Source organism: Pseudorca crassidens, chromosome 4, assembly GCF_039906515.1.
Source record: "Pseudorca crassidens isolate mPseCra1 chromosome 4, mPseCra1.hap1, whole genome shotgun sequence".
In the NCBI taxonomy this organism is placed as follows: Eukaryota; Metazoa; Chordata; class Mammalia; order Artiodactyla; family Delphinidae; genus Pseudorca; species Pseudorca crassidens.
Window position 1 is genome coordinate 130,483,376 of NC_090299.1, and position 21,320 is coordinate 130,504,695.

Sequence of the window (21,320 nt, forward strand, 5' to 3'; positions counted from 1 at the left end):
GGGAACCTACACCTGACCTATGAAAAAAATGATATAAGGCCTCAGAAATCGATGCTGATACCAGTGTATGAACACAGACCAATGAAACAGAATAGTAAGACTTGACATGAAAACATACATATGATAAAGGTGTTTACTTCCTCCCTCAAACTAAGCATCACTTCATGGCTTAGCCATCTGACTACAATGCACTACTGATGGAAATGGCAAATGATTATTAAGGGTGTAACCATCATGCTGGTCAACTGGAAAAAGTAAAAACTGCTTTACCTGGGAATTTACAATATGGCCATGATGAATTTTATGTTAACGGCACTGAAATGAAAAGGAGACCAAGTAACTATATGTATATACTCACTTTTGGAGCTTTTTAAAGTCTTGATATTTAACAGCACCATCAATTATGTAGTTGAGGTCAAAGTTAACTTAATCTTTTATAATATTGGGCTTAGTGATTGACATTAATTTTCTTAGAATGTGATTAAAGTAAGTAATTCGAAAAAGTGCCTTACTACTCCAGTTTATTCCAATATGTAATGAAAGAACCTGAAGCCAAAAGATTATTGACCAACAAAGACATTCCGTTGGCTTTTTCTATCAATGACTGTGATCCTCTATCTAGATTTTTCTTGACAGACTGCTTCCTCTTATAGAACTCTCCAGTCCTTCTCATAACCCCTCAATATCATTAGGCTTGGAGGGGAATAAAAGATCTTGCTCCTCAGTACCGCTCCCAGACGATTCTCTCTCCTCACTAAAAACAGCCACTTTTGCGTCTTAGGTCATCCACCCGCTTTAGTCATTTACCAACTATCAGATCACTCCCTCCCATTCTTTGAAATTTCGGCCCTTAGCTAATGTTCACTCTAACAACTCTTGTCATAACTCTTGGTGATTTTAATATGTTCATAGATGATCCTTCTATTAACAGCCTGTCATCTCAGTTCATTAACCTCTCTCCTCTAGTGATCTTGTCTTTCACCCTACCATAGCCACTCATTCCTTTGGTCAAATCCTTCACCTTGTCATTACAAATAACTGCGTTTTCTCCATAACCTACCTTTCAAATACCCCATTCTCCAACCACCATCCCTATCTTTTCAGTTCACCTCTCTCATACACAACAATCCAACAACCCCTTGAACTCCCCCATTCCTCAGACCTAACATTATCTCTCAATTCTACCACATTTCCACTGTCCTTCAGCCTTTTGTATCTTTGTATCTCTGTACCCACCTAAAATTCCGTTGTCAATCACTTACACCCTCATCTATAATCCTGGTTAAGCACAACTCTTCACCTGCACACATGCAGCAGAAAATGGGAAGAGAAAAAACAAAACCATGCTGACTAGTATCATCTCAAGTGAAACTATGCCAACCAGCAACCATACTATGTATTTCCATAGCTAAGTCCCTTTGCAAACTAAAAGATATCTGCTAAGGAGAATGTTCCAACAATTCTCTCTCATGTCTTTCACATCATCAACTATTCTTTCCACTGGCTTATTCCCATCAGCATTCAAACACTACATTATCTGACCCCATCTTCCTCCATTGCTTCATTTCTCCTTCCTTTTATAGCGAGACTACGTAAAAGAGTTGCCTATAGTCAGTGTTTCAAATTTCTTTCTAGGTATTTTCTCTGGAATCCATTCCAGCCTTTAGTGCCCATCATTCTATCAAAACAACTTGTCAGGTTATCACTGTTTTTCACATGGCTAAAGCAAATGCTTGTCAATCTTTGCTTCAGGGTCTTGGCCTTTCTGCTCCCTCTGCCTATAATGCTATTTCCCCTAGTGAGTCACATGGCTCACTCCTTCAAGTCTTTAATGTTTATTCTCAGTGAGCCTTCTCTAGCTATATTACCAAAAAATATAAAACTCTCTTGTTTTATTCTTCTCCTTAGCTCTTTCTACTATATGACATAGTATATATTTCATATATATGTGTATATATGGTATATGTACACGTTTACTGTGTGTATGTATATATATATATGCATTTATATATTTTCTCTCTACACACAGACAATATTTTTCCCTCTCCAAGCAGAAGGTACTCCATCATGAGTGCAGGAATTTTTGTCTGTCTGTTTATCCCAGTGGCTGGACCAGTGCCTACCACATAGTAGGAGCTCAAACATTTCCGCTGAATGAAATGAGAAAATGAATTTAGACATAGTAAATCATTTTCCTGTAGGTTATAACAACTTCAGGAGTCTTGCAAGTTAACAATATTTTACAGTGACAGTTATCCACTAAAGTATATTATTGGAAAAAAAAGTCACCCAAAAGGTGACTAAAATTTTATGTAATAAACAGTTACACTGATAGGTTCACTTTACCCCTTTATAACCTTTAGAAATTGGTCCAGGCAGGCCTCCTGAAGATTAGAATAAGAAGAAAATAAATGACTTTTGAACTGCTACAAAAAAGCTATCATTCTGGAAGTGCCAACTCCCTGGAAACTGAAGACTCTTTAGTTAGCTATTAAAATAAAACTGGACACCATATTAATTATGGTGAATGAGCATGATGAATTCCCCTATAGGGGATAAATCTTCATTGATTTATCAATGAAACTGCTTACGTTAAAGTTTATTTCTGCCAAACTACTAAAATGTTTCACCTACTATTTCAAACCATTTAAAAAACCAAATGACTATAAAAGGTGATTTTTATAAAATAAAAACCTACCAGAGATGGTTAATAAGCTGATTTATATAAAAAAGTGATAAGGGCTTCCCTGGCGGCGCAGTGGTTGAGAGTCCGCCTGCCGATGCAGGGCACACGGGTTCGTGCCCCGGTCCGGGAGGATCCCACATGCCGCGGAGCGGCTGGGCCCGTGAGCCATGGCCGCTGGGCCTGCGCGTCCGGAGCCTGTGCCCCGCAGCGGGAGAGGCCACAGCAGTGAGAGGCCCGCGTATCGCAAAAAAAAAAAAAAAAAAAGTGATAAATTATAATACATTTAAGAAAAATGAATACAGATTCTTTGTAGAACTGTTAATTAACAGTGTAAACACTATTATTAATTAAATTTCTATGTTAGTTTCAAGAATTGGCAAGAAAGAGCCCCTCCTTTTTTTTTCAATGAAAGACATAGCACATGAAAGCTTGAAGGGGAAGCCTGTAGTAACTGACTCCTTGAAGGTATTTCAAATCTGAAAACTGTGCTCAAAATAGGTACTCAAGGGACTTCCCTGCTGGCGCAGTGGTTAAGAATTCCCCTGACAATGCAGGGGACACAGGTTCGATCTCTGGTGCAGGAAGATCCCACATGCTGCGGAGCAACTAAGCCGGCGAGCCACAACTACTGAGCCTGCATGCTGCAACTACTCAAGCCCGCGTGCCTAGAGCCCGTGCTCCACAACAAGGGAAGCCACCACATTGAGAAGCCTGCACACCGCAACGAAGAGTAGCCCCTGCTCGCCGCAACTAGAGAAAGCCCGCGCAGTAACGAAGACCCAACTTAGCCATAAATAAACAAACAGATATATAGATAGATACAAAAACTTATTTAAAAAATAGGTACTCAATGACCTTCACTGTCATTATTCCAGCTGAGAGGAAAAAAGGAAGTGAGATATGGAAACCATCTGCAGTCTAAGACCAAAATTATTTTAACACCCTGTTCAAACATTTGAAAGGTTGCTGTTAACGAATGATGCTTATGTCATGTGAGATATTCTAACCTATGCTATTGCAGGTCATTAATTTTATAAAACATATAAGTTGGGAGTGGTGCACAACTCTGACTTCAGAGTCTTAAATTGAAGACAATTAAAAGGGACACTAAATTAATAACTGCTTTCTTCTTACCCCACCCCAGCAATTATATTAAATATTCTTCCTAAAAAAAAATTTTTATAGGGGAGAACAAATCTTTTCACTAAAACAAAAACAACACTCTTTGGTTCAGATACAGATAAGAGCCCTTGATTAACACTGACAAAGCATTATCGTCAAGCAAATGGTATAGAATATTCTCAGTATCAGGGACAAAGGTACCGAGGACTGCAACACACATACCACTGTCATAAATGCCTAGTAAGCAGTCATGTGCAAGAGAAGGCGAAAAACCCTCAAGCAAAACAAAACACACTGTTTTTAAGGCTACTTCTCACTCTTACGATTTTACCGTAAAAAAATGAGAAAACGGGCTTGCGTAGTTTATGGGGTGTGGGAATCGGCTTTAGCCGTCGTTCCTACAATGCACGACCCACTGAAGGGAAAGGGCCTTTCAATAAAGACCTGATCGCAAGGAGTTTAAGATATGATAAAGGAGAAGACGGAGAAGTCACCAAGGGGAAAAGTGCTATAAAAGTGCACCCGAAATGTTAAAGGCGTTCACCTGGGAGATTATTTGAGCTAACCCTGGTTACAGCAGAGTACACGCTGCTGTGAGCACAGTGACGTCTGGCCATCATGTCTACAGACGGGGAGTGGACAAGCAGGATTCGACTTCATGGCGGCAAAGATAATTCACTCATTCCACAATCCCCAAACGGTGGAAGAAAAGGCTTCCAAAGGTGCCAGGGGAAAAGTGGGGGTAGTAGGGGACGCTCTGCGTTCTGAAGGCGGCTGTAAGGTTCAGCCCTAGGGCAGGAGCGGGGGAAAGGGGGGACTGGAGGCTGGACCGCTGAGGGGATGGCAGCTAAGGCCATCTTCGGGTCCCCTGGCGGGGGTGGCGGGCCGCAGTGGCAGAGTGCCGAGTCAGCTGGAGGGAAGCGCGAGGCGTCCCCAGCTCTCGGCGGCGCCCGCGCTCCGGCGGTTCCAGCTGTCTCGCTCAAGCCGGCTGCCACGCGCCGCTGCCGTCTCCACCGCCGCCACCTGAGGCCTAACCAAACGCTCTGGAAGAACGTCCCTACGGTGTGTAGACCGTGGCAGACTACAGCTAAAGGCCAAACCCTTCCAGGCTATTCACGTACCTGGAGAAACAGATTCCCCTTGCGGAGGGGAACGCAGAGGCCAAATCAGTTCTTGCTTTCACTTCTCAGCCACACAACGCGTTCCTACGGCCACTGGCCAAAATGGCGGTGCCCAGCCGCCGCCTCACGCATGCCACAGGGAGGTAGTGCGCGTGCGCGACAGGGCGCGCTGCGCGGAGCCCTGGAGGGAGGTAGGGCGAGACGGCGGAGAGTGACGTCATTGTGCTGCGACCCCAATTGACGTTGTTGGGTAAGCGAGGCGGGCCTGGGAAGCTGAGTGGGAGTGGCGCGGAACTGCAGCGGTTCCTGAAAACCTGAGTGGCGGCAAGCCGGGTCTGCGAGCTGTAAGTGCATGGGCTTTCCCCGAAGTGGAGAATGGTTCTAGCTTAAGCAGACGGGTTCTTTTCCCCAATGTCAATCTCCTATTTCGCTCCCGATTTCCTCAAAGCTGGTGGGTCAGGAATGGATCCTTAGCCGCTGCCTATTCTCGCACTTCGGGCAGAGGTGTCAAGCAGAACCCACGGAGTCAGGTCCAGACACTGCTCGTGGTGGCGTTCTGTCCTTGGCCTCAGCTCCTGAACGGTGTGGCCACGAACCCGTTCTTCTCCGAGTTCCGTGCTTTATCCACTTGGTGGCGTCCAGTACCAAGTTCGGCAGTTAAATTCTGCTCCAATAATAGAGATGGGCCATTTTTTTGGACAATTTGACATTTTTGACATTTGGCAATGTGGCCACAGGTTTAATCGTCTCATCCCAGACCTTACTTAACTTGCAGGTGGCAAATACTTTACGATTGAAGCTATTCATTCATCCATTTATTTATTCAGTAAATTGCTAATGGAGCGTTTAAACCTCAGGCCTTTCCAAAGTTTGCAGTCCAGTGTCTATTATTATTTAAAGAGTATCAACTGCTTGTGTGGAGATTAGGGAACAACTGAGATCTGACTCAGGAGGTGTCAAGGAGATGGTATACAGAGCTTTTGGCACAGGTTTACAACAGCATTTACGTATAACGATGTTCAATAGCTGTAACTTTGCACTACCGAAGCAGTTTTACATGTTCACAATCCACTATTTTTTTTTTCACGTTTGGATATGCCTACCAAGATTAACAAAAGATAAAGTAAACTTGTGGTTTAGAATAGGCCAGTTATTCACTTCTAGACCTTAAAGGCATTTTTCTGACTTTATGTACTATGGTAAGAGCACATATAAATGGAGCTTTTGACAGCTAATGAGAAGATGTGATTTTTCTCTGCATCACTTAACGGATAATTTAAAATGTAGACCAATATTTACATATTCCTGGAATAAGAGTATTTCAGTCTGACTTTTCTAGGGAAAAACTTCATTTGGATTGGAATTTTTACTCATAGAGGTATACAACTGCATAGCATTATAGGAGTATAGATCAAATCAACCCATTTGACAGGAAAGGAAATAAAGCCCAAGGCGAGGCTGAAGTTGACACCTTGATCCTGTGCCCTTTGACTACTATAGTCTGCTGCTTTGCACAACTTGTAAGTTATAATATGTTCTATTTTAGAAACAAAAACTGAATTCCCAAGAGTTTTTAATTACAGTGATTATGTCAACTGCTTTCGAGAAATAGATGATTAATATCCAGGATATATTAGTGATCGATTTGGCTATTAAATTTTTTCTTTTATGTTTTGTAGAAAGATGCTCAGGTCTGGGTATAATGTGGATACTTTTTTTATCCTACATAGAATATTTTTAAAATGACCACACCAAACAAGACACCTCCCGGTGCTGACCCTAAGCAGTTGGAAAGGACTGGAACAGTACGGGAAATTGGGTCACAAGCTGTTTGGTCACTCTCATCTTGCAAACCAGGTAAAACAAAACAACACAAAAATGCTGTTCATAATAACTGCTGAAAGTTTTCTTGTGCACTGCACTAAATATTCTTTCTGTTAAGATGCTTTATTTTAATTCTAAAATAAATCTAATTGGATTTTCATTTGTTTTATATCTTCTCAATTGCTTTACTAGTGTCTGCTTCAGTTTAACTGCACATGTCTCATAAGGTCTCTTCCTCTTTTTTTTTTTTTTAAATATTTATTTATTTACTTAGGCTGTGCCGGGTCTTAGTTGCAGTACAGTGATTGCTGTGGCACTCGGGATCTTTAGTTGTGGCATGCAGACTTAGTTGTAGTATGCGGACTCTTCAGTTACAGCATGCATGTAGCATCTAGTTCCCTGACCAGGGATCGAACTTGGGCCCCCTGCATTGGGACCATAGAGTCTTACCCACTGGACCACCAGGGAAGTCCCTCATAAATTCTATTTTTACCCTCTCTCTGGTATCATTCAGTTATTTGGTTAGCATTTTTTTTTTTTGCTATTTCTCTGGATAGGATAAGTGGTTGATACATTTTCTGAGTGATTACACATACCCAAATAACTTTATTTTACTCTTGGTTGGGATAGAATTCTTGGATGGCAGTCCTTTTCTCTCAAAAATTTGTGGATCCTGTTTTACCATTTTCTTTTTTGTCATGTTGCAACTAAGAAGGCTATGCCTGTCTCTCACTTTCTAAGTAACTTGTTCTTTCTTTCTGGCAGCATTTAAGCTTTTTCTGTTTATTCTTAGACTTCAAGAGTTTTGCCAGGATGTGCCAGGATACATGTGTACCTTTTCTCATCTGTCTAACCTATAATTTGATGAGTATTTTCAGTCTGTAGAATCAAGCTCAGAGAAAGTTTTTTAGCTTGAGTAATGTTAATGATAATGTTATTGATTTGGTAGTCACTTTTCCCTCAGAAACTTCTACTATTTACATGTTGTCTCCTGTAGTGTCTTCCCACTCAAGCCTCTTCTGTTTCCCCTTAAGATTCTTTTCTCTCTCTTTTTATGAGTAGCTGGGGATATACAGAAAAACTCACCCTTTTTGTGTTTATAGTTCTATGAATTTTTTTGTTTTTAATTTTTAAAAATTAATTAATTAGGGGTTCCCTGGTGGCACAGTGGTTGAGAGTCCGCCTGCCAATGCAGGGGACACGGGTTCATGCCCCGGTCCGGGAAGGTCCCACATGCCGTGGAGCGGCTGGGCCCATGAGCCATGGCCGCTGAGCCTGCGCGTCCGGAGCCTGTGCTCCGCAACGGGAGAGGCCACAACAGTGAGAGGCCCGCGTATGACCAAAAAAAAAAAAAAATTAATTAATTAATTTATTTATTTATTATTTTGGCCGCACCACGTGGCATGTGGGATCTTAATTCCCTGACCAGGGATCGAACCCAAGCCCCCTGCAGTGGAAGTACGGAGTCTTAACCACTGGACTGCCAGGGAAGTCCCATAGTTCTATGAATTTTAACAAACACATCACAAATAAAGAATATTTCTATCATTCAAAGAAATTTCCTCATGTCCCTTTGTAGTCAGTCTTCTGCCCCCTCCTAAACCCCTGACAACCTCTGATCCATTTTGTGTCCCTTTGGTTTTGCCTTTTTCAGAATGCCATATAAACGTAATCATACTTTATGTAGCTCTTAGGGTCCAGCTTCTTTCACTTAGCATAATGCATTTGTGATTGTTCTATCAGGAGTTGGTTCCTTTTTATTGCTGATTACTGTTCCGCTGTACAGATGTGCCACAATTTGTCTACCTATTCACCAGTTAATGGACATTTAGGTTTATGGTAGCAGCTTCCCAGATGGTCCCAGTGATCCTTGTTTCCTGGTATTCGTACCCTTCTGATGATCTCTGTCACATTGTGTCTGGGTTAGTCTCTGGGACGAGGAGAATATGGCAGAAATGATGGTATGTGACTTCTGAGACTAGATCATAAAAGACATTGTGGCTCTACCTTGCTGTTATTTGGATCACGCACTCTAGGGGAAGCCAGCTGCCATTTTGTGAGGAAACAAGGGGACCTGTGGAGAGGTTGGTGTGGCAAAGAAACAGGGCCTTCTGACAATAGCCAGTGGGGAACTGAGGCCTTTTGTCAACAGTCAAATGAGTAAGCTACCTTAGAATGGATTCTCCAGCTCTAGTCAAGCTTTTAGATAATTACTTAAGATAACTTGACCGCAAACTCATGAGAGTCCCAGAGCCAAGCTGCGCAACCAAGCTGGTCCCAAATTCCTATCCCACAGAAATTGTGAAGTGATGCATGTTTGGTGTTTTAAGGCGCTAAGTTAACTAAGATAAGGTTGCTTCCAATATTTGGTGATTATGGATGAAGCTGCTATAAACATTCATGTACTGGTTTTCTTGTGGACATATATTTTCATTTTTCTTGAGTAAATACTTACAAGTAGAATTGCTGGGTTCTATTGTTTTTATTTCTTCCTTTGCATTAGCTAAGACTTGCAACATGATGTTGCATAGGAGTGGCAAAAAGGGATATCCTTGCCTTATTCCTGATCATAGTGGGAAAACTTCTATTTTCTCACTATTATATATGATGTTAGCTGTTGTTTTTTTGTAGATAATATAAAGTTGAAGAAGTTCCATTATATTTCTAGTTTGCTAATAGATTTTGTCTTGAATGGATGTTGGATTTGTCAAATGTTTTCTCAACATCTAATGATATGATCATGTGGTTTTTCTCCTTTAGCCTGTTGTTTGTTTTGATGGATTACATTAGTTAATTTTAGAATGTTGAAACAGCTGTGCATACCTGGAATAAATTCCAATTGATTGTGGTAAATAATTCTTTTTATACATGGATTCAATTTGCTAATATTTTCTTGACAATTTTTGCATCTGTGTTCATGAGAGATATTGTTCTTTAATTTACCTTTCTTGTGATGTCTTTGTCTGATTTTGTTATTAGGGTAATGTTGCCTTTATAGAGTCAGTTAGAAAGTATTCCCTCTGATTCTATTTTCTGGAAGAGATTATGCAGACTAGGTATTATTTCTTCCTTGAAAGTTTGACATAAGTCACCAGTGAAACCATCTAGGCCTGGTGATTGCTTTTGGAAGGGTATTAATTTTTTATTCAATTTTTGTAATAGATATAGGCTTATTCAGATTATCTGTTTCTTGTGTGAGTTTTGGTAGATTGTGTCTTTCAAGGAATTGGTCCATTTTATTTATCAAATTTGTGGGCATGAAGTCTATAATACTCCTTTATTACCCTTTTTATTGTCCATGGGATCAGTAGTGATGGCCCCTCTTTCATTTTTTATATTAGTAATTTGTGTCTTCTTTCTTTTTTTCTTGGTTAGCCTGGTTAGAGGTTTATTGATTTTATTGACCTTTTCAAAGAACCAGCTTGTGGTATTGGTAATTTTTCTCTATTAATTTGCTGTTTTTAGTTTCATTGATTTTTTTCTTTGATTTTTATTATTTCTTTCTTCTGCTTGTTTTGGATTTAATTTGCTTTTCTTTTTCTAGTTTTCTAAGGTGAATGCTTAGATTATTGACTTTAGAGCTTTCTTCTTTTCTAATATATATGTAGTTCATGCTATAAATGCTAAATTTCAGAAAGCAGTGCTTTCTGTTAATGATTTCTAGTTTAATTCTGCTGTGGTCTGGGAGCACACTTTGTGTGATTTCTATTCTTTTAAATGTTTTTATTGTGTTTTATAGCCCAAAATGTGGTCCATTTTCGTTAATGTTGCATGTGAACTTGAGAAGAATTGTGTATTCTGCTGTCATTGGATGAAGTAATCTATAAATATCAGTTTGATCTAGCTGATTGACTGTGCTGTTCAGTTCAACCATATACTTGCTGATTTTCTGCCTGATGGGTAAAGGTTAAGATTCAGAGGCTAAAATTTCTTTAGTGTCTTTGTTTTTGTCTCCTTGTTATCTTTGGATTTCCCTAGAGACTCCTTAAATGGCATCTAAACTTGCAGTTTTTTGAATTTAACCTCCTGATATTATGTTGGAGCCCTGTTGATATGGTGGTAAGTTATGGGGGGAATGGAAGTGTTCTATAATCCTTTGATTAGATCTCAGTCTTTTAGTGGGCCTGTGTTCATGGCTGTGACCTTACAAGCACTTCTCAACTTTTCTTTCCCCACTTAGATGAGACAGGAAGGCTAGAGGGGGATGGAGTTGGGTATTTTCCCTCCCCCATGTCAGGCTCTGGTAAAACCCATGTTGCTTAGGTTCTGCTAAAACAGTTTTCCTTTAAGTCAGGCCTTTGTTAAAGGGGAAGAAAATGCTTTTGGTTTATTTCATAAAGATTACTTTCCCCCTCTATCTGCATGAAGCACTGGAGAATTTTCTCTGATCTTTACCCTGAAGAGAACCTGGTGGGGCTCCTAGAGGTAAAACTCATGAAAATGTGGAGTCCTCTCTAAGGCTGGGCTTCCAGGAGCTTTTAATCTCTCAAGCTAGTCTGTACTCAGTCTCTAGCAATTAGTGAATGAAAAATTACTCAATTACTCTTTAAGTTTTCCTACCAGTTGCTAACTCTAGTGGTGGTTTCTGCTCCTGGTAAGATGTGATTCTCTGTTTTCTGTTCTCTTCAGTTTTTTGGGTGGTGGTTTGCCCTGTGACCTCTTTGGGACCTAAGAAAAATTATTGGTTTTCAGTTAGTTCAGCTTTTTTGTTGTTGTTGTGAGGATGAGAGTGACATTGTCCAAACTCTTTACATGTCACATCGGAAACTAGAAGTTCTTCCTTTTACTTTTAAACTGTATATATCTTTTTATTTGAAGTGGATTTCTTATAGACAGCATATTATTGGGTCTTACTTTTTAAAATCCAGTCTGACATTCTTTATCTTATAATTGGGAGTATTTAGACCATTTACACCTAATGTACCTACTGATGTAATTAGATTTAAAACTACGACCTTGGAATTTGGGGGGTTTTGTCCATTTATTCCCTCTTTTTTAAACCTGATTTTGGATAAATTCAGTATTTTTTATGATTCTGTTTTATCTCCACTATTGACTCATTAGTTATACATCCTTTTTGAAATTTTTGAGGGATTGCCCTAAGGATTACACTGTACATCTTTAATTGTCACAGTTTACCTTCAAGTAATATTATACTACTATAGGTATGGTATACAAATCCTTCAGTATACTTCCAATTAATGCCCATGCTTTATGCCATTTTTGTTATGTATTTTATTTTTGCATATTTTAAACCCCCAGAATATATTGTTGCTATTTTTGTTTTAAAAGATCAGTTATATTTTGGAGTGATTAAAAAACAAACTTTATGCTTACTTTAACGTTTTCAATTTGGGGAACTTTTTATTGTTTTGAATAGATCCAGGTTTCTGTCTGGTATCATATTCCTCCTGTCTGAAGAACTTTCTTTACATTTTTTTGTGTTGCAGGTCTGCTAGCACTGTTTGGTTGAAAAAAATTTCATTTTGCTTTTATTACTGTCATATATGTTCCCTGCATGAAATTCTAGGTTAGCAGGTTTCTCCTTTTACTACTGTAAAAATGTCATTCTGTATCTTCTGGCTTGCATAGTTTCTGAAGAAAAGTCTGCTGTAGTTAATGTGGCTTTTTTCCTAGCTGGCTTTAAGATTTTATTGTTAATTTTCAGCAATATAAACATTATGTGTCCACGTGTATGCGTGTGTGTGTGTTTAATCCTGCTTGAGATCCACTGAGATTCTTGGATCTTCTGGTTTAATGTCTTGCATTACTTTATGAAAATTCATGGCCATTATTTCTTCAAGTATTTCTTTTGCCCCATCCTCATCCTTCTGGGAATCCAATTATACATATGCTAGACCATTTAATTTGCTAGACCATTTGGTATTTGTCCCCTTGCTTTTAGGTGCTCTATTTTTTGTTTTTTCTTTTTTTTTCTCTTTGTGTTTTGCTTTGGGGTTTTTTAATTGGCCTAGCTTCAAGTCTACTACTTCTTTCTTTGGCATTATTGAGTCTACTAATGATTCTGTCTATGGAATCTTTCATCTCTGATATGGTGTTTTTTATTATGGCTTTTTCATTTGACTCTTAAAGGAGTTTTCTCCTATGTTGAAATTCCCTGTCTTTTCCTGCATTTCATCTACCTTTTCCCCTAGATTCTTTAACGTATTAATCATAGCTATTTAAAGTCCCCATTTGTTAGTTTCAACATCTGGTTCATCTCTGAGTCTATTTCTAGTGATTGCTTTATCTTTTGATAATATTTGTTTCTCTTGCTTGTTTGTGTGTCATAAATGTTTACTGAATGCCAAACATCACATATAGATTAGTAGATACTGAGAAAAATGGTATTTATACTTTGAAATGGATACCTGTTTTCCTCTGTCAGCCTTTTATAGTGGGGGTTGTGTTAGTTAGGAATTGAGCTGGGTTTGAGTTTGTTTGTTTTATTATGGTTACTTTCAATATCATAGGCTTCAAATTCCTCTAAAGATGCCCAGTACTTATGGCGGGGCTGTTGTGCCAGAGGAGTTTTCTTAATGTTCCTCCTCCACAATCATTTTCAGTTATCTCTGTATCCCTGTGCTTCAGAGGGTGTCTCTCTCCATCCTCTTGCCCTGCCTCCAGCAGTAAAATGCGATGGTTGTAACTCAGTGCAGGGGATCAGAGGCAGGATTTCTTCTCTGTTTTCCTGGTCTAGCTTCAATCCTAGACAGCCCTTGCATGTCTGACCTCCAGGTTGGGACTTTCTCAGCATTTTGGTCCCTCCTACCTATGATAGTGAAACTCTGGACTTTCCTGGGAGAGAGTTTTCTGCCCCATCCCCAGAGGAAGGAGTGTTTTCTGCTTCTTCCCCAAGTGTAGAGTGTTTTTTCTTTTACTTTTCTCCCAGCAAGGATAGGTCTGTGCGGTTGGGGTTTTTGCTTTTCCTGCAGTGGCAGTCTGTCCCCTCCTCCAGGCATGTACCACTGACGTAGGCTTTCCAATCTCTTGCTTTCCCAAAAAAATGTCCTCTAATGTGTACAGTGAGGCCCTTAGAAAAGAGTCTGAGAGTCAGAGTGAGTTCACCTTGTGTTTGTGACTCCCAGGGCTGCTATACTTTTATGATAGCCCATGCTTAGCCTTTAGCAATTTGTTGAAATTCTACCTGATTTCTCCTTCTATGTTTATTTGCTCGCTGATCCTTCCTTCCATGCTCTACCACAGTTGGGACAGGCTGCCCATCCTTTCTCTCCGACCCTTCTTGGATTTCAGGATATTTGGTTGCTGCGTGATTTTAAGCACTCATGTTTTCAAGAAAAATTATGAGTTTGTAGTTTATCTAGCCTTTTCTTGTTGTTTGAGTGAGGATGGTGTCTTTTTCTAGCTTCATGTATCCTAGACTGCTTCAGAAGTTTCTAATATTCTTTTTTTTCTTATTTTTTAATTTTTAAAAAAATTTTAAATTTTTGGCTGTGTTGTGTCTTCGTTGCTGCACGCAGGCTTTCTCTAGTTGCGGCGAGTGGGGGTTACTCCTCCTTGCGGTGTGTGGGCTTCTCCTTGCAGTGGCTTCTCTTGTTGCGGAGCACAGGCTCTAGGTACACAGGCTTCAGTAGTTGTGGCACGTGGGCTCAGTAGTTGTGACACACGGGCTCTAGAGCGCAGGCTTAGTAATTGTGGCACATGGGCTTAGTTTCTCTGTGGCATGTGGGATCCTCCCGGATCAGGGCTCGAGCCCGTGTCTGCTGCATTGGTAGGTGGATTCCTAACCACTGTGCTACCAGGGAAGCCCTCTAATATTCTTTATAGCACCAAATATTTCTGTGAATTTGCTCAAGTTGAGTATCTTCTATTGCTTTACTGAGTAGCATAATTCGACTGGTGCCATACTGATGTCAGTAACAGGGTAAGAATCAGTGCCAGTTCACATTCTTTTATGCTGTGGGGCTTGGCAGAGGACAACACCTAGAAGTTACTGGTCCCCTGAAGATGCCCCACTGCTCTGACATCTTGGAGGTGCAGAAGAGAACAATAGCTGACACTACCAGAAGAATGGTGGGGATCACTTAAAAATGTGTTGGGTATGAAAGTCTTGAAATTCATCATTGTGCTGTCACACATTTTACTTCTGTGATTTTCAGCTTTGTGTTCATCAGTGAAATATAATTATATGATTATCATTTTGCATGTTATGAATGACTGAATAGTCTTTATTAATGCGAAACAGCATGAGAAAGTTAGTTGTTTAACCTTTACTTAATCTTACTTCTTTATGGTCAGATATTTTTCAGTTCAAGTCAGCAGACAGTTGCTGAAATCTGTAACACTGTTAGAGATTAAAAAATAAAAAAGACACACAGACCTTGTTGTCAAGGAGTTCACGATCTAATGGAGGAATTGTATCTTTAAATTAGTCATTATTATACAATGTAATAATTTATGACTTTTATTTGATGCTTCCTAAGAGAGGTTCTGTTGTAAGTACTTTGCATGTATAAAATAAACAACTGTCTCAGTAAAGTCTCCAAAAGTCGTATGAAGTATTTACTGTTATTTTTTATCATTTTCCAAATGAGGAAACTGTAGTACAGACAGATTAAGCAGTTTGGCAAATATCCTCTAATAAGTGGGAATGCTGGGACTCAAGGCAGTCAGGCTTTCACTAGGTCGTACTGCTTCCCTCTAAGCATGGGCTCAGTGCAGTAGTGGGCCAAAGGAGAAAGTGATTGACACTGCTTCAGAGGATCAGGGAAGTCTTCATGGAGATGATGCGTATCTGGCATGATGGGGCAAGGTAGAATTTCACTGGGGAAGGACATAAAGGCAAGAGGAACAGTATGTGCAAAGGTGTATAGCTAAGCAAAACATGGTTCTTTCGAAGAATTGTGAGTAATCAGTAAGACTAGAACAGAGGGAAGTGGCATAGGTGAAACTAGCTAGTTAGGAAGAGGCCTGATCATAGGGGGCTTTGTTAAACAGTTCATACCTGGGAGTTCCCTGGTGGCCTAGTGGTTAGGATTCTGGGCTTTCACTGCTGTGGCTTGGGTTCAATCCCTGGTCAGGGGACTGAGATCCCGCAAGCTGCACAGCATGGCCAAAAATATAAAATTAAAAAAAAAAGTTCATACTTTATTGTACAGAGAGTATGAGCCATTGAGCAATTTAAAGTAGCAGAATGAAACAGTGTTTGTTCACATTTGAGAACTGTGAAGGATGGACTGAAGTGAGGCAAGATTAGAGGTAAAGAAATGAGTTAGGAGATATGCAGTAATTCAGGTGAGCACTGATATAAGGGAGAATTTTAATAAACTTTCAAAATGTTAGTATCAGTCTTTGGGAGATACAGATGTACCTCACTGCTACAGTATGGTTGGTGGTAGATGGCTTTGCAAAATTATTATTTTATCTTTGGAAATGCTGGTTCAATATTTCACTCAGATTAAAGTTGGAATGTATTTAGTAGATTCAGCTTAATTGAATACGCATCAGAAAACAATTCCACAGTTCAGCACAATTGTCAGTCTCTGCCCAAGAGACTGGAAAAACTAAAGGTCAGATTTGTGTGGTTGCCGGCATGATACCAGAGTCTTATTATAATAATTTAATCATTTAATTTAATAAGCATCAAATGCATACCATGTTGGGAAAGAAGATTAGGAGAAAAATAGGTACATTTTCTATGTTTGACTCTATGCGTGATATTTTATAAGCCGACAAAAATAAGGGATTTGATGAGGCTGTATTTTGTGAATACCTAGAACATACTTTCCACTTGATCCATATCTTCTACCAAGACATTGCCTTTATGAGTTAATTTTGAGAGGCATAATTGGGTGGTGTAAGTTCTATTTTTCTTAAAAAAAAAAAAAAACCTGACGAAATTTTTATTTTCTTTTCATGCTATAACTGACAGTTATGATCATTGAGTTAAAGAATTTCTGAGTTGAATAGCAATATGTGCTGTGGAGAAAATAAAACAGCAATATAATAAATAGATCAAGGAGGACCTCTCATGGGAAGTGAAATTTGCACTGACATGTAGATGTTAAGAAGAATCCACTATGCAAAGATTTCAGAGAAGAAGCTTCCTGACACAGGGAACACCTAGTTAAAAGGCTCTAAGCTAACTGGTTTGGCATGTTCGAAGTTCAGAAAGAAGGCTAGTGTGGCTGGAGAGTTGTAAGGAGGTTAAGTGGTAGAAGATGACATTGGAGATATAATTAGACATGGGTCAGATTATGTGAACTCTGGTAGGCCTTGGAAAAGAATTTGGATTTTAAGTACAAAGAGAAATCACTAGAGATATTAAGCAGGGAAGCGAGATGATCTGATACAGAATTTTTAAAAGATGTTTAGGTTAACTGAGTTATTATATGAGTTAATAAATATTTCATGATTTAATATATATAAAATGCTTAGAAATGTGCATGGCACATATTAAATGTGATATCAGTGTTTGCTATTATTATTAATTTATTGATATGGGTTAATCTTTTAGATATATTAAATGAAAAGAAAAATGCAAAGTGTAGAAGTATGTATGATATGCCATCATTTGTGTAGAGAGGAAAAAAGAATATATATATTTGCTTACATCTGTGCAAGGGTATGTAAGATACTGATAACTTGGATTATATTTGGAGAAGGCAACTAGATGCTGGGGGGAGAGAGACTTCACCATGTTCTTTTTTGTACCTTGTGAATTTGATCTAAAATGAATATACTACTTAGTCCAAAAATAAAACATAAATCTGTTTTGCTTAAATTTTTTGAAAACTCCACACTTTATTTTTTTAATTAGTGTAAATTATTATGATTTTAATCAGGAAAAACAATACCAGATAGGTTTCCGTTATCTGGAATGGCTGGATGATATAGGATTTCCAGATAAATTTGCTGAGGAGCAAAGAGGAGGTGGATTCAGGCTTTTACAGTGTAAAAGAGTAGTGTGAAGAACAATTAACAAAGGCCTTCATAGGAGGTAAGGCAGCTGACTGAGAAATGTTGAGTGTGATGAGAATTCAGGAGAGCTTCTACTTCATGAGGTACAAAAATGATTAAAGGGGATTCCACAGTCATTTTCTTGGTGACCTTAACTAAAAGGGCAGTGGCTGTACTGGTTCTAAGGCAAGGGGGGTATCCCTATGTCACAGGGTCCAGTTGCTGGCTATAATACCCTATGGGTCAATGGTGGGCCCCATGTTTTTGGGTGAGTAACTCAAGGACGTTCTCTTCCCCTTTTCATATACAAAAAGGAAAACGGGAATCTGATAATTGGGATGCCCAAAGGCAGGTGGGCTTATCAAACTCTCCTTTAAGGCCTTGATGGCTGTGTCCTCCTGTTCTTCTCATAAAATTGGGTCAGGGCTGTTATCATTAAGTAAAACATATAGAGGCTTTGGCCATAAAAGAGAAATTTGGAGTCCAATTTCAGCAATAACCAGCTAGCCCGAGAAAACCTTGCAGTTGGCACTTAAGGGTTTTGGGAAACTTAGGACACCATGAAATCTATTGGGATCTAGGTGTAGCCCTTGTTCTGATATCAGATGCCCTAAATATCAAACCTGAATTTGGGCCAACTGCAATTTTTCTTTGGCAATCTTACGTCCCATTAAGGCTGAAAGCTTTAGCAGGTGGATGCCATTTTCCTGTGAGGAAGCTCTAGAAGGAGAACAAAGAAGCAAATCATTCACATATTGCCACAAAGTAGAACCCCTAGGGAGTTTTATGTCGTCCAGATCAGCTTTTAGCATTTGTGAGAAAACAGGACTCTCAGTAAAACCCTGAGGCATTACTATCTAGGTGAATTGTATTTCTTTCCAAGTGAAGGCAAAGAGGTGTGGGCTTCAACTGGAATACTAAAGAATGCACTGCATAAATCAGTTACAGTTAAGAATTTACTCATGGTAGCAATGGGCATTAGTAACATGTGAGGGTTAGGAACAACAGGGTGTCCAGGGATAAATAACAATGTTGTTTATTACTGGTAGGTCCACCCTTAGGTTTTCTCACCAGTAAAATGGGAGAGTTACAGGGACTAGTAAAAGGGATAATGAGGCCTTGAGCCTTGTAATCTTATATTATGGGCTTTATGGCTTGAAAGACTTTCTTACTTATAAGGTATTGATTAATTCCTGGAAGAGGTTTTGAGGGGTCTGTTTGAATCTTGATGGGAGGTGTGCTGTGAATTTTGTTAACGTCAGTTGGAGATTTTGCCCATAAGGAGGGTGGTAGCTGATAATAGGGACAAATGATCAGTGTTTCTGGAATCTGCTCTACTACCATCAAAGATGGAACAAATAAAAGATGTCAGAGGGTCATTTAGTTCACCTGGTTGTTTATTCTGATGACTACCGTCAGTTTCTAAAATTATTTTCCCCTTTTGGGAGAAATTCTGGCATGATAATTCTCTAAGAAGTTTCGACCTAATAAATGAATAGGGATGGATGAACTGAGGGGAAAAAAAGTGTCCAACTCTCAAAGGGCCTAAACAAAAGGGAACGAGTTCAGAGACAGGAACCTCTTGAGGATCATTAGAGATTCCCACTATTTGAATTGTTTTAGTTCTCTGGGGCAGGGGCTGTTTTATAGTAGTGGGGTTTAGAGTGTGGCTTCAGTGTCAGGACTGGAAGAGATTCCTTCCCAGTCTAGAAAAATGTTTCTCCAAACTGATTGAGAGCATTGGGAAGAGCCCTATAGTTCCTCAGAGCCCTGTCATTGAGAATTGGGAGGCTGTTGGAGAGGCTGGTTAGAGGGCTGAAGGCACCTGAAACGCTTAAATTTGTAACAGTGTTTTTTCCAATGTCCTGACTCTTCGCAATAATAGTAGAAACTAGGAGGGTTTTGGTTCTGTTTAGGAGTCTTCATTTGCTGGAATTGAAAATTAAGAATTTAGGCGGTCTTCCTTTGAGGTGACTCATCTAAAATGCCAGAGAACTGGTTTACCAGATTAACTAAATCTGGAGTGAACATAGTTTCCCATTCCATCCTGGTCCTTTTTATTAGACGGGAAGGGTCCCAGTTCAGCCCATTAATAAACAGTTAAAAACGACCTGGGTGGAATCAATATCTGAAGGAAGACCAGAATTTTCTTCAAAAACAATTAGAAGTTGATTGTAGTAATCATAAACAGGTTCATCAGACTTTTGTCTGCAAGTCTGAATTTTGTTCCAATCAACAGACTTTGGAAAAGCCTCAGGAATTGCTCGATGAAGTTGCCTAGCGATTGTTCAAGCCTGGTCATATGATAATAAGTTGGTGGACTGGTCTCCCAGTTGTAATTCTAGAGAACATTCAGGATTTTTCCAATTAGCAGTTTTCAGTTGCTGGGCCTGGCCGTCACCAAAAAGCTATGAACTAGTTGATAGGAGTCAGAGAAACCAGGTTGATAAGTTTTAATGACTGTAGTAAATTCCTCAGCAAATATGTGAGGATCTTCAGTTACTTTGGGAAAATTTTGAATATGGCTTGCGGTTCAGTTTTGGTCCAGGGAAATACGAAATTAAGGGTCTAGCCTCTGGATCCTCAGAAGGCTTAATATTAAAGGGGCAGGTTCTGACAAGTTCAGAGGAAAAGGGAGTTGGGAAAGTTTAAGAGAAAAGGGGAAGGTTAGTGAGAGAATTAGTATGGGGGAATTGAAGGAATAGAGGAGGTGTAGGCAGCACAGAAGGGAAGGAGGAAGAGGGCGCCAGAGGTGGAGTCTGGCCACCAGCAGCTGAGGGAGGGAGAGAAGACGATGCCTGAGGTGGCGCCTCAGACAGCCAAGGAAGATAGAGCCTGAGGCTCCAGGAGCCTTTGTATCTTTCTTTAATCATTTGTTCGCCTCAGTTAATCTTAAAATTTTATTTTGCAGAGAGGCAATTTTAGACCCCTGATAATGTTGAGAAGCTTCAAAATACCAATCAAACTAAGCATTGCACTCAGTTCTGGAAATTTTTGAGCTATTGTAGTCCAATTCAGTGCTAAGAAAATTAAGTTAGGGATTTCAAAAGTTCTTTGTAATAGCCATTTCTATTCTACATTGCTTTTGGTCAAGTTGGTCCATTTAGTTAGAAATGTGCCTGAGGAAGGACCTTGGCTTTTAAACAAAATCATCTGGAGTCCTCCTAGGGGGTGGGTACCCTCAAAATGTTTAGATAACTAGGATCCCATTTCTCAGTTTTTCTCTGGAGTAAAAGAACAATTTCCAAACAGCTTACAGCACAAACTGCTCAATTCAAACAGCTTGCAGGCTAATCCCAGCCAGTTCGAAGAAGACAGCTTGGTTTTAGAAGGAGCCAGGCCAAAGACTTTTACAGCCAATTTCCATAGGACAGCCCCTTCCAAAGGAGGAGGATGAAGAAACTGGAACAGTTTCAGAGAAACAGCCCCTGTTCCCGAATGAATGGGCCAAAGGTGTTTTCAGTCAGATTTGGTTGAAACAGTCTGATCTCAAAATTAGACTGACCTGCCAAATGAGTACTCATATACAAAACAAAGCCTTAACCAAAGAGATGAAACCTTAAAATAGATCCCGAGTAAAGCCTGGAGAGCTTCAAATGCAAAGTGGGCGTGTGCTGAGATCCAAGAGAAAGACTTTCAAACTCCAG

General features: G+C 39.6%; 2 protein-coding genes across 3 annotated transcripts in view; one reads left to right on the forward strand and one right to left on the reverse strand.

Annotated features, from left to right (window-relative positions):
• ABCE1 (ATP binding cassette subfamily E member 1) overlaps positions 1-5,088 on the reverse strand; it is a 37,975-nt gene extending 32,887 nt beyond the window's left edge. The window contains exon 1 of the mRNA XM_067736768.1: positions 4,930-5,088. The gene's annotated coding sequence lies outside the window, so the exon portion shown is untranslated. The remainder of the gene's footprint in view (positions 1-4,929) is intronic.
• The window catches only part of ANAPC10 (anaphase promoting complex subunit 10), an 80,056-nt gene continuing 63,114 nt past the window's right edge, over positions 4,379-21,320 (forward strand). The window contains exons 1-2 of one of the 2 annotated variants that reach the window (XM_067736770.1): positions 4,379-4,530; positions 6,660-6,786. In XM_067736770.1, coding sequence (XP_067592871.1) covers positions 6,672-6,786 — 115 coding nt within the window. In that variant the 5' untranslated portion in view covers positions 4,379-4,530; positions 6,660-6,671. Of the gene's footprint in view, positions 4,531-5,136; positions 5,274-6,659; positions 6,787-21,320 lie in introns of those variants that run through there. The other variant, XM_067736769.1, reaches the window with a different exon arrangement.